Source organism: Heterodontus francisci, chromosome 6 (genome assembly GCF_036365525.1).
Source record: "Heterodontus francisci isolate sHetFra1 chromosome 6, sHetFra1.hap1, whole genome shotgun sequence".
Classification (NCBI taxonomy): Eukaryota; Metazoa; Chordata; class Chondrichthyes; order Heterodontiformes; family Heterodontidae; genus Heterodontus; species Heterodontus francisci.
The window spans coordinates 129,849,453-129,863,654 of NC_090376.1; the positions used below are offsets into that span (position 1 = coordinate 129,849,453).

At 40.0% G+C, this 14,202-nt stretch overlaps 1 protein-coding gene across 7 annotated transcripts in view; it reads left to right on the plus strand.

Moving 5' to 3' along the window:
• The window catches only part of pibf1 (progesterone immunomodulatory binding factor 1), a 155,849-nt gene that overhangs the window by 30,866 nt on the left and 110,781 nt on the right, over nt 1–14,202 (plus strand). For all 7 annotated transcript variants that reach the window (XM_068034294.1, XM_068034298.1, XM_068034295.1 and 4 more), the window contains 4 exons: nt 1,708–1,841; nt 3,487–3,595; nt 6,620–6,801; nt 10,461–10,586. In XM_068034294.1, the coding sequence (XP_067890395.1) occupies nt 1,708–1,841; nt 3,487–3,595; nt 6,620–6,801; nt 10,461–10,586 (551 nt within the window). The remainder of the gene's footprint in view (nt 1–1,707; nt 1,842–3,486; nt 3,596–6,619; nt 6,802–10,460; nt 10,587–14,202) is intronic.

The following is a 14,202-nucleotide window of genomic DNA, read 5'->3' on the forward strand; positions in this document are numbered from 1 at the left end:
AAAGCAGACTGAGATGTCCACTTTGTTTAGGGCCCAATCTGACATTGGATTCAGGCTGTATTTCCGTCTAAAGCAAAGCCACATTTTACTGATGCTATGGTTATAGTATGAATGCATTCTATAACTCTCTGATCAGGTTTAAAAATAGTAAATTTCTATTGGGTATATCATTTAGAATATTCCAATCTTTGTACTTCCTCCTATTGTTGTGTCAGTCCTCTATCTTGGTTTATCTGTAAAGTAATGTAAAAACTGGCCAGTTATGTATTCTTCTCTGAAGCTTTCTCCATCACTTTTGTTTGCTTTTGTAGCTAGATTTTACAAAAATGTGATGATAAATATTTTACACAGAGCATAATTATGACCTGTTAAACATGTCAGAGTTTGTACTAGACATATTGGCTGGGATTTTATCTGGGTGATGGGGGTCTCGACCACTAGTAAAAGCACTGGCGAGAGCCCAACATCGCCTCCTCTGGGAAGCCCTGCCAGATCAAGTGCCCATTAGGAACTTGAGTGGACAGTGGCAGGCCTTCCCTGGGATCAAGGATCAAGGGGAGGGATGTGCAGGGGACTCGGCAGCAAGATGGCTCTCAGCGGGCTCCTTCCATTCTGATGCTGGGTCCCCCCACCCCTCCAGAGCTGGCAAGCAACTTACATGGGTTTGCTTAGCATGCTCCCTGTGCAGCAACAAGCCCACCCGTTGCTCAGCTAATTCTGGTGGCAATGGGATGAAGCCCTTAATTGGTTATTAATTGCCCACTTAAGGGCCTCAAATGGCAGATTTAATTTGGGTGGAGGCAGGAAGGTGCTGGGGCCCCCTCCCCCTTCCACCCCCGCCTGATTAGATGCTCTCCCCAGCTCCAAACCTGACACGGGGGAGAGCATAAAATTCCCTCCATTAAATTTTTTTAAGTGCTTTGGTAGGTGGTGGAACAATAGGACTGCAATTTTTAAAGAAATATGTTTTGTGTCTTTCCTTAGATATTTTGTCAGTACAGTGGTGCTCGTCACTCCTGTAAGCAAACTTAGTGACATATTTAGGGGTGGAACTGTGTATCCAATGTCTAACTATACAATAGGGGAGTCGCAGTAGAAAAACACTAAGATGAGGCTAGCTACGAATTGTTATGCTGCCCTCCTTCATACCATGTGAAAATACACAGTTACGGTTATGATCAGACTCACTTAATGCCAATTCTCTTCACATGATACACAATATTGAGCACGTTATGCTTCCTCATCAGAAGGTCGTCTTACTTAACATAAACAGAAATAACTCCTACATGCTAAATTTCTGAGCCTGTCCTCTGCTGAATCCGAATGCTTGTATGTGTGACTCTGCCTGCATCTTTTATCTCCATGTTCACAAATGGAAGTTACGTCGGATACCTGCTACTGACTGCCTGGAAGTAGCACAGTGGCTGTAAGCCGTTTATCAATTACTGCAACAAGCTATAAAATAATTAATGTTTACAGACTTTGGAGATGGTTTGCATTTTAACCACCTATCATTTTTTAAACTTAGTGAATACACTTCGATCTTAAAAAATCTAACAGTTAAGTGCAATTCTTTGAGACCCTTTCTACGGAAAGATGGTCAAAAATCCTGAAAGATTATTTCGCAACTTAGAGTCATGGAGAAATGCTAAATATCACAGGAACATTTATTTAACACTTAACCTGTTCCACACTTAACATCTTTAGAGTTATGAATCTGAAAGGAGAACTCGTTCTGATCTTGAAGTACGTTGTCAGCGCCTCACATTGGAACTAGCAGACACCAAGCAACTTATTCAGCAAGCGGATTATAAGAGAGAGAATTATGACCGGGTGAAGCAGTAAGTACATTCATTGTGATCTTTTTTGGTAGTTTTTAAATGATTGTGCATTTACTTTGTACATAACTTCAAATATGGACCCAAAACCTGATAAAGATAAAAGTAGTATCCATTTGCACCTGTCAAACCCCACCTGTACCTTGGGCTGTCTCTGATAGGAATTCCATTTCACCTCCATTGGAGAGTTCTACATTCAGATAGTTCATTTTGAAAACAGGGACAGACATTGGACTTCTTCAGGTCTTTTTTTAACTCGGTTTGACACCATATTGGAGTTGCATTCTGTGGCATCAAAACCAAGTGATATAATGTGGAATAAAAACAAAGTACTGGAAATATTTTTTAAAATTTCATGGGCGGCACAGTGGCGCAGTGGTTAGCACCGCAGCCTCACAGCTCCAGCGACCCGGGTTCAATTCTGGGTACTGCCTGTGTGGAGTTTGCAAGTTCTCCCTGTGTCTGCGTGGGTTTTCGCCGGGTACTCCGGTTTCCTCCCACCACCAAAGACTTGCAGGTTGATAGGTAAATTGGCCATTATAAATTGCCCCTAGTATAGGTAGGTGGTAGGGGATTATAGGGACAGGTGGGGATGTGGTAGGAATATGGGATTAGTGTAGGATTAGTATAAATGGGTGGTTGATGGTCGGCACTGACTCGGTGGGCCGAAGGGCCTGTTTCAGTGCTGTATCTCTAAATAAAAATATAATACTCAGTAGGTCTGGCAGCATCTATGGCAATATTCTGTGGTATAACGTGGCTTGCTTAAGGATGTCAAAACACTGCATTCCAGTTTTAGATTGTGTCCTAACTCCGGAGTTATATTGTCACTTGTGCACCCACTACCCTGTCTTTGGAGGACTGAAATGTAAGTATAATGTTCAATATGTATACCTTACAATTTATATAATTTAAAAGTATTACTCAAGTGTGACCGAAATAGTGTGCCAAAAGAAGTGTGCCAAATAGCAGGTGCAAGCTAGATGGAAGACATGTATATTAGCAAATCCCCTATTTGTACTGAATGTGGTGAGTCAGTAGATTTGCTGAAGTATGGTGTCTAAAGTGTGAGCCTGAAGAAAATGTGTGCTATACAGAAGACTTCTAATAAGGCACTGAACTTATGACGGATATTTATTCCTGTGAGTTGCCTTGTACTTGTGTACATATACTGCAAGTGAGTAGGTAATGAATAGTTCAAGTATCCATCAGCTTTGGTTCTATTGAATCAGAATGTAACAAGAATGAAAAATCAGTGGTACCTAATGGATATATGTGCCCTTTAGAAAGAGAAATCAAAGCTGATTAATAACAACATGACAGAAACTTTGGACATCTAATTTTGAAATTATAAAATATTGATGTAGCATTTTGCTATTATAAATGTTGACATAAAAGCAAGACTCAAAACTTGACGTAGGGAGTTAGCTTAATGGGGTTAGAGGGTTGCAGTTATTTGCAAGAGTTATAATGTACTATAGATATCTGCACACAAACAAAAATTGTGATTAAACCTCACGATATTGTTTGCCAAAGCTGTCTTGTTCGATATCTGCTGAGGTTTAGCAGTGACAAATGTATATGAATTGTGTTTAACTCTGAACATATTTATTATGGGTCAGGTCACATTCCATGTTATTTGTTTCAGTGAGAGAGATGCGCTTGATCGGGAGACTTCAGAGCTCAGGAAAAAGCTAGAATTACTTGAAGTGACACATAAGGCACAGACTAAGGAAAGAAATGATTTATCCAAAGAGGTATGTACATTGATATAGAAGTTTACTGTCCTTACTAATTTTACAGTTAATGTATCATCTAGCTCTTACTGGATGTTTACTGATTCATTTTCTTCAGTTTATTAATTGTCAGGAAATCTAACAGTATTACACCTGTGCGTCAGCCTTGACTCACTTTATCCTCTGACTCAGAAGGTCTTGTGTTCAAGCTCTGTTCCAGAGACTTGAGTACATAAACAAGGCTGACATCTTGGTGCTGTACAGAAGGAATGATGCATTGTTGGAATGAGATGTTAAGTTGAGGCTCGACTTCCTCTATCAGGTGGACGTAAAAGGTCCCACAAAACTATTCGAAGAGGAGCATGGGTTTATCCCAATATTCTGATCAACATTTATCCTTCAGCCAACATGACCAGTGTATCTGGTTATTTATCTTATTGGTTCAAATAACCCTTTTTCTATTATTAATCAAGTATCCAATTGACTAAATGTAAATGGACTAAAAGTCACAAAAATATCCATGATGCATCAGTAACCAATCGAGCAAATGTTTTTTTTTCTCTAAAGTTAGCATTCATAAACCAGCAAGTACCAGAAAACCATCTAGAATTATAGCTTTCATCCTGCTTTCAAATCATTCAGTTACTTCCATCATACTGTTTTCAGCCAACATTTTCATCATTCCCACTAGTCTGTGTATTCAGCTAAAAAAAAAACACAACTGCACAATTCAGAAAACATCAATACACTTAACTAGAAAATTGGCTGTTTAGAATTATGCCTGTAAGATGTTTCTCCATTTGGGCCTTCCCTTCTGTCTGTCTAAAGCCTGGCTCGAGTTGGAAATTTCACATGGACTTTGGGTTTTGAGGATTTCAGCTGTTATAGACAAATGCTATACATAGGACAGCTACATCATGGGCATTGTAGTTTTCACACTGCTGTGGGGCTACAATGTTTGGAGTGCATCACAATAATGGCAGAGATAAAGATCAGGGGTTATAGCGCATCTTGGCATTATCTGTGCAAGAGAAAGCTAGCTGTCGGCCCTGTTTTTGTAAACGTGAAACAGCCAGAGTGCATTGCGATATCTGTGTTAAAGAAGTAACTATTATGTGCAAGTATAAAATGCTTTAATTTTTATTTGTATTCTAAAGTAAAGATAATTAATTGATTTTATTTCTCTATTGACAATATGAAAGGCACAATTCAACATGGTGGCTCCTCATCAGAGCCCTTTCCTATCCTGAGTGGTGTGAAACAGGGCTGTGTTCTCGCACCCACACTTTTTGGGATTTTCTTCTCCCTGCTGCTTTCACATGCGTTCAAATCCTCTGAAGAAGGAATTTTCCTCCACACAAGATCAGGGGGCAGGTTGTTCAACCTTGCCCGTCTAAGAGCGAAGTCCAAAGTACGGAAAGTCCTCATCAGAGAACTCCTCTTTGCTGACGATGCTGCTTTAACATCTCACACTGAAGAATGCCTGCAGAGTCTCATCGACAGGTTTGCGTCTGCCTGCAATGAATTTGGCCTAGCCATCAGCCTCAAGAAAACGAACATCATGGGGCAGGATGTCAGAAATGCTCCATCCATCAATATTGGCGACCACGCTCTGGAAGTGGTTCAAGAGTTCACCTACCTAGGCTCAACTATCACCAGTAACCTGTCTCTAGATGCAGAAATCAACAAGCGCATGGGTAAGGCTTCCACTGCTATGTCCAGACTGGCCAAGAGAGTGTGGGAAAATGGCGCACTGACACGGAACACAAAAGTCCGAGTGTATCAGGCCTGTGTCCTCAGTACCTTGCTCTATGGCAGCGAGGCCTGGACAACGTATGCCAGCCAAGAGCGACGTCTCAATTCATTCCATCTTCGCTGCCTTCGGAGAATACTTGGCATCAGGTGGCAGGACTATATCTCCAACACAGAAGTCCTTGAAGCGGCCAACACCCCCAGCTTATACACACTACTGAGTCAGCGGCGCTTGAGATGGCTTGGCCATGTGAGCCGCATGGAAGATGGCAGGATCCCCAAAGACACATTGTACAGCAAGCTCGCCACTGGTATCAGACCCACCGGCCGTCCATGTCTCCGTTATAAAGACGTCTGCAAACGCGACATGAAATCGTGTGACATTGATCACAAGTCGTGGGAGTCAGTTGCCAGCATTCGTCAGAGCTGGCGGGCAGCCATAAAGACAGGGCTAAATTGTGGCGAGTCGAAGAGACTTAGTAGTTGGCAGGAAAAAAGACAGAGGCGCAAGGGGAGAGCCAACTGTGCAACAGCCCCAACAAACAAATTTCTCTGCAGCACCTGTGGAAGAGCCTGTCACTCCAGAATTGGCCTTTATAGCCACTCCAGGCGCTGCTTCACAAACCACTGACCACCTCCAGGCGCGTATCCATTGTCTCTCGAGATAAGGAGGCCCAAAAGAAAAGAATTGGTGAAGGAGACTTTGATTTACTCTAGTTTTATAGGAAAGTGCTCAAGAAGCACTTTGATGCTGACCTGCAACATTGTGACTGAGTCAGTTCATCCCAGATCATGGCAAATGACCTCTCGTTCAAGTGCTGGCCATTGGTCAGCTACATTAGTGCTACATTGTAGATTGAAAAAAAAAATACAACACTAACTTGTATAATCACTGAAAACCAAAACCTGATCACACATGTACAACCCACCACTTTCCACAAAAGCCCAGTAACACAAGTTACTCTCAGTTGTGAGTTTTATGTTCTGTGCTGACCTGAAATGCTTTAAATAGTCACTGTTCATAAATTCTATGTGATTAAGAAATGGAGTACCTTTAGTGTATATTTTAATCAGTTAAATGTATTTGAATAAATATTTGATGTAGAATTTTACAGTATTTACAGAACTCTCAATTTGAGTATGGTTCTATGTCGACGTCTGGTTAATAACCTTGCTTGAAAATGTACAACATCTTCGAATTTATTTGTCCGCTGATAACTGTTCAAATCAGTCAAGAATACATGTAAGATTCAATTACCTTCAATCAAAGCTGTTTCTTGGTGCCCCACACAGGTGGCAGCATTACAACAGTCTGTTAGTTTGCTGCAAAAAGATAAAGAATATTTGAATCGCCAAAATATGGAACTGAATGTCCGCTGTGCTCATGAGGAAGACCGTATAGAACGCCTTCAAACTCACCTTGAGGAGGCAAAGCGAGCTAGGGAAGAAATGTATGAAAAATATGTAATTTCAAGGTATGTCATATTCTCTAAGATTGAGATTTTCATGTTAAAATGAAGGATTCTTTTTCAGTTCATTGACCCGACAATGCAAATTCCATGGTTCAAAATAATTTTAAATGTCTTAGGACAGGAGACCCCCAAATGCGTAGCATTCCCTTCCCAGTACAGTCCAGCACTAATCTTTTTTTTTATTATTCTTTCATGGGATGTGGGCGTCGCAGGCCAGGCCAGCATTTATTGCCCATCCCTAATTGCCCTTGAACTGAGTGGCTTGCTAGGCCATTTCGAAGGCATGTAAGAGTCAACCACATTGCTGTGGATCTGGAGTCACATGTAGGCCAGACCAGGTAAGGACAGCAGATTTCCTTCCCTAAAGAACATTAGTGAACCAGATGGGTTTTTACAACAATCGACAATGGTTTCACGGCCATCATTAGACGAGCTTTAAATTCCAGATTTATTAATTGAATTCAAATTCCACCTTCTGCTGTGGTGGGATTCGAACCCATATCCCCAGAGCAATACCGGGGTCTCTGGGTTACTAGTCCAGTGACAATACCAGTACGCCACTGCCTCCCCTGAAGAAACACAAATGAGGTTGTTGTGAATTTGCTGTCCCTTGTTTCAAAAGCCATACACAGAAGCATTATAATTTTTGCAGCTTCATCACTGACCTTATCTATGTTCCACTTCAATTTTCTTCATTATGGCAATAATCCTATTGAATTTCCCTGATGTCTTTGAGACACCTTTGAGAGGTGTTGATTTTATGGATGTTAAAAAAAATATTTTGTAAAACAATGCTGCAAATTAGTTTCACCTTCCTGCAGATAACTAGCAGCAGAAATGAAAATGTTGTTATAGAGTATGTCAAATCACAGGTCTCAAATCAGTTTGCACTGCATCCTTTTGAATTTGGAGAATATGTAGGTTCTTCTACATTTAGACAAATTTGAAACAAGTGCTGTAGAGTTTACACAGACTGCCACACCAAGGTATGCAATGAAGGTAGACTGAGTTGACATAATTATTTTCACAAAAACTTGAATTTAAAATAGTTTGCACTATGCATAAGCTTTTATCTCAAACCAGGATGGGTAAATCATGTTTACACATATACAAGACTTCAGAACCCTGTTTCATTATTTAATTACTTCTGGAGTTGCCGTGACATATTTTTTGTTGAGTCAAAAACCCTGAACCAATAAGCATTTTTGTAATTTGTCAGCTGTTAACTTTTAAAGGATACAAATGTACTATTAATGTTATGGAAGGTTGTCTGTTGAGCTCTATATACGCCTCCAGTAATCCACGTATAAATTTTATCATTCATTTCACATGTTTGGTGTTAATTCTGACTATCAGCTCCACTTCATCACCACCTCTCTCAACCCCCACCACTGTTTGTCTGACATCCAGTCCTAAATAAGCCAAAAGTTTCCTTCAGTTTATCATTGGGAAGCCATTGTACTTGGTCCCCGCCATGAACCCCAATCCCCAGCCACCAATTCTACTGCACCCCTCGCCCCCGCCCAAGCCATTGTCTCAGGTTGAATCAGACTGTTTGCAAATTCGGTGTCCTATTTGACGCTGAGCTGAGCTTCTGACCCCATAGCCTTCCTATCACCAAAGACGACTCCTACCACTTCCATAATATTGCCAATCAATGCCCATGCTTTGTTCTATCTGCTATCGATACCCTCATCCATGCTTTTGTCACCTCCAGACTTGATTATTCAAATGCACTCCTGGTCAGCTTCCCATCTTTCAACTCCATAAATTTAAGCTCATCTAAAACTCTGTTGCCCATATACTAAATTGTGCTAAGTGTCATGGTCCTGTAGTTTTTGTTTCTGGGAATATGTGGTTTGCCTTTAAGGTTTGCAATTGCTTTAAGAACCAGCAAGCCTTGAGAGTTATAGGAAGGTGCATTTTCGTTGCCTTAGAAACAGCCATTTGGAGACTGCGATTCAAAGGGTGCATTCTCATTGCCATAGATACAGCCACTGGGAGTGAGTTTCATGCGATACATTTGTTACAATTCAATATTGAACTAGCTTTTTAGACAAAGACAGTTTGTTCTAACAGGACACACAGACAGAGGACACAGACAGCTGTGGTGTCAGCACCTGGAAAAAGAGCTGTCATCCATTTAAACTGAAGGAAGAGGGTTTTAGTCTGTTTAATTATTATTTCTCAAAATTCCAAAAAGAATGTCAAGCCAAAACAGAGATCTCTGGTAATTTAAATTGAAGAAAGGGAAGTTAGACAGTGACAATCATTTTTCCCACAAAAGCTCTAAAGTCAGATTGATTCTGTTGAAAGTGTTTGCAAGTCGTTAATTGTTGAGATTCGCTGGAGAAGGAAAGCAACATTCTGTGAGGACTTCAAGCAACTTTGGACTGTAAATTTGCAAAGGCTCTAATTTTTTCGATTTTATATGTTTATATCTTCATAGTGTTTAAAAATTTAGTTCTTCTAATTAAAGAGTTAATTTGTTGATTTAAAGACACCTGGTCTGGTTAGCCTCATTCAGGGGTGAATAGATGGTACAATTTGGCTGAGTCTTTTTTTAATTTGGAAAGTTTTAAATGATATGTTAGGCGATCTGTGGAGCGACAGGACTGAACTATCAGTCCGTCTCTCCACCACAATCAGAATCGTATATTTTGATTGGGAGCTTTGACTTGAGCGGTCAGTCGTAACACATTCACCAGCTTTGTGTTCATTGACCTGTATTGGCTCCTGGTCCACCAACGCATCAATTTTAAAATCCTCATCCCAATGTTCAAATCCCTTCATGATCTCATCCTTCCCTATCTCTGTAACCTCCTTTAGCTCTACCACCCTCTGAGAACTCTGCATTTTGCTGCCTCTGATCTCTTGTGCATCCCCTACTTCCTTCACCCTGCCATTGGCAGCTGTGTGTTCAGCTGTCTAGTCCCTGAGTCCTATAATACTTGCTGTAAACCTTGCCCTCTCTACCTGTCTCTTTATGATGCTCCTTAAAACCTAGCCCTTTGACCAAACTTTTGGTCACCTGTCCTAATATTTCCTTCCTTGACTTGGTGTCAGTTTTTTTTGTCTGAGTATATTCCTGCGAAGCACTTTGAGACGTTTTGCTACGTTAAAGATGTTATATAAATGCACATTGTTGTATATCATTCAATTATTTATTTATTGTAATAAAAACATAAATGTGCAAGGATTATAAACTTAAGGACAAGCCAGTCTGATTGTAGAATGTGTCCCATCGTTGTGTATTTTCTTAGCACACACTGGCTTTTATGCAGTGCTTAATGTAACATTTAATTCAGTATAAAAACTAAAATGAAAGCAATTTTGATTTTTTTTATTAAAGACTCATGTTCCACATGGCCGCAAAATATTTACTTAGCGGCAACAGATTGGAAATTGTTAAAGCTGACTGTATAGGGCCCTTTCAAAATGATGCAGTAGTGTGCACATCTTTGATAATGAACAAGCTTTAAAACAGTTATCAAACAGTAAAATATTTATTTAACTTGACTAAGTTTCCATTAATGTTGTTCTTTAGACTGATTCACTGCAGTGAGTATTTTAATCAGTTGTGTTATGGACCTGTAGAATTCACCATATTACTTTTCTTTTGATGGAGATAAATCTTAGCACATTTGAAACTTCTTTTAAAGGGACCACTATAAAAATGAATATGAAGACAAGCTTCGTCATGAACTAGAGCAAATCCGAGTGAAAACAGACCTGGAAATTGAGCATCTTCGAAGTGGCTCCAAAGAAATGTATGAGAGGGAAAACAGGTAAAACATTATCCACTATCTGTAAAAGAAGTAGCTGAATGAACTCCTTGAATTCCTACTCGTAAACTGCAAAGGAGCAGAAAGAGAGACAGACAACAAGTCATCAGAGAAGGGTGAAAGAGTAGTCATGTTCTCTGACTTGTCATATGCAATGCTATGGGAGACTGTCTCATGTGTTAAAAGCACTTTTACCAGAGTATTAGTATTGAGAATTATTCATGAGATACTTGAACCATGCTTATTTCAGACGGCAGCTCATAGAGTTTGTGGATGGGTGAGGGTTGGGGGTGGGGAGAAGATGGTTAGAAATATATCAGCCAAGCTACTGGATGGTTCAGCAAGTTTATCCGGTGAATAGCTGACAATACAGATCAACAAACTTTGACTTGGCTGATCTCAACTGCAACATTAGTAGAGGTATAACATTTGCTCTCAGTAAAATTCAGCTGGCTTCCCATTTCTGATTGTTGTTCAGCAACTCCTGCTAGAAGCACAGATGTGGGCACTGGATGAGTTTAAAATTCCATTGGGCTTTGCTGTCCCACAATAGGATGTGTTACTGGAGTATAATTGGCCTATGTAGCTTTACCTTAGCAAGGAGTCAATATCTTTGCCAAAACTTTGCGAGAAAAAGAAATTCAGACCATGTTTTAACCAGAATGGGCTGAGAAAGCAGTCCCTGACAAACTCTGTTCACTAGCCACTGACTCCGTCCCTCTTCCTGTCAACTGTCTGAGGCTAAACCAGATGGTTGACCAATCTTGGTTTTGCTTTTAACCCCGTGATGAATTTCCGACCACATAACAATGCTGTCACTAAGAGAGCCTACTCTGCACCTGTAACATAGCCCAACTCCAACCCTGGCTCAGTTCATTTGCTGCTGTAACATTTTTCTTACCTCTAGACTTGACTATTGCAATGCATTCCTCACTGGCCTTCCATCTTCCACCCTCCTTAAACTTAAGCTCATCCAAAACTCTGCTACCCATATCTAACTTGTAACAAGTCGCATTCACCCATCACCCCTGTGTTCGCTGACTTAAACTGACTCCCAATTAAATAATACCTGAATTTTAAAATTCTCATCCTTATTTTCAAATCCCTCCATGGCATGGCCCTTCCCTATCTCTGTAATCTCCTCCAGTTCTACAACTCTCCGAGATATCTGCACTCCTCTAATTCCGGCCTCTTGAGCATCTCTGATTGTAATCGCTCCACCCATGCCTTCAGTTGCCTAGGCCCTAAGCTCTGGAATTCCTTCCATAAAACACTCTACCTCGCTTTCCTCCTTGAAGACGATCCTTAAAACCTACCTCTTTGACCAAACTTTTGGTCATCTGCCCATATATCCCCTTATGTGGCTTGGGACGTTTATTAGTTTATTATGCCTCTGAAGCGGCTTGGGACGTTTTATTATGTTAAAGATGCTATATAAATACATGTTGTTGTATTCTGCCCCAAAGAATGTTTCCAAGAAAGTTTAATGTTTTGACATCATATAGGACAGATTCTTTTAAAATCAACGTTTAATAATCATGATCAGAAAGGCATGCATTCCAAAGTAAGCATTCTAAATACTCAGCAAACAACAGAGATGTTCATTTTCTGTGATTCAAATACACAAATATAGTCTTTAATTACTTGATCTGATTGAAGATGAATGCAAAAATAAAAAATGTACTTTATAACTATTTTATAGCTTATAAACTACACACAGTGTTAGGTCTGCAACTACACTGGCAACTGAGATTATAGGCAAGTGGACACAATAAATGTGTTTGCATCCGTATGCATGCATGTTGCCTGAGTAATTCCTGGTGATCCAGTTTATGCAAATGACCAAGTTCAATCTTGTACCATACGTGGTAAGCAATTACGTAATTCGTCATTTAAATATGCAAACAGTGTTAAATGAATTTAATCTAGGTATTTAAAATAGGCTAGACATTTTTTTGTTTCCTTATTTAGTTTAATCACTTAGTTTGAACTTATGAATTGGGCTATGAAGAATGTTTCATGTATTTTAAAATGTTTATGTAGATTTTTTTTAAAAGGAAGAAGTTGAGATATTCTTTTAAATGCAGATTTTGAGGTGCAATATTTTTTCAGTCCTTGTATGTACTCATGCTAAAGAGGACCACCATATAATTTGCAGTATGGAATTACATCTAATTTGCACACTATAAATCAACAAAATAAAGTGCAACAGAAACAGGGGGAAATAAAAATACTCAGCAGGTCAGGCAGCATCTATGGAGAGGGAAAGAGAGTCGACGTTTCATGTTGACCTCTTAAAGTGCACTTGATTTCTGAGCCTATGTGTGGAACCTCGATACTCCCTGGCAAATCTTTTGCACCATATTTGCAGGTAAATACTAAAGTCAAAATCAGGCACAAGGAATGTTAGTATTGCCTTCAAAATCTTAACCATGCAGCTGGACCCAGTGCCAGACGTTTCTCACCTCTGCTTCACTCCAGCATATCTGCTGCTGAAACCCTCATTCAAGCCTTTGTCACCTCCAAACTGGATGATTCAAATGGTTGCCTGTTTGGTATCCCATCCCCCACTCTGTAAATTTCAGTTTACTTAAAACTTTGCTGACCATATCCTACCCTAGAATAGGTCCTGTCAGGGAAGCTCCCCCTCGTGCCCGAGCCAATATTTATCCCTCAAGCAACATCCCTAAGATAACAAATTATCTAGTCATTTTCTCATTGCTGTTTGTGGAAGTGTGTTGTGCACAAATTGGCTGTCACATATCCTGCATTACAACAGTGCCTGCATTTTAGAAGTCCTTCAATGGTTGTAAAGTGCTTTGGGATGTCCTGAGGCCATGAAAGGTGCTATATAAATGTAAGTCTTTGTTTTTCATCTATCCTATCTTTGCTGCTGTGCATTGGCTGCTGCTCCTTCTCTGTTTCCAATTTAAAATTCTCATCTGTTTAAATCCTTTAAAGGCCTTAATCCTCCTTATCTCTCAACACCAGAAAAAGTTAGGGCTTGTCCATTCAAGTGCTCGTGAATTTTTAGCTATCTGATGAGTCTTAATTACTGCCAACAACCTCTCAGACACTAAAAATGTACTTTTATAAGTGTGGAGTCTCATTTTTTCAGATTTTAATTATTGGATATTTTATAAAAATTAAAATATTTTCTTCGTCTCTCCTTTCTCTCTCTCTCTCTCTGCATGATTTTACATTAAATTACATAGTCTAGCTTACTCTTCCTGGTTCAGACTTTGCGTGCCTCAGTAAGTATTCTTCAATCTGATTAGTTGAAGAGACACTCTATTGCTTGCCGGCTCATACATGCCCCAGATCCTCTGTAGAGAGTGCCGCACTGTTTCAGACTCCTGGTGACCGTAAGTTGCAGCTCAAAAGCCCAGGGCTGCTGTAAGTGTAATGAATGGTGAGTAGTGTTGGTTAGCCACTGACTGCAATATTCAGGCATTGTCTTTTTTGAATGTTTTGTATCAAGTCTGTATTTTCTGCATTATGTGGCAGTTCGATCTGTAAGTCAAATAATTCATTCCTTTGCTCATGGCTTGCTCAGTTTAAAGTTATGTTCTTCTCCTGGTTTTATCCACACGTGTCAGGTTCAGGTCGGGTTGGGTCG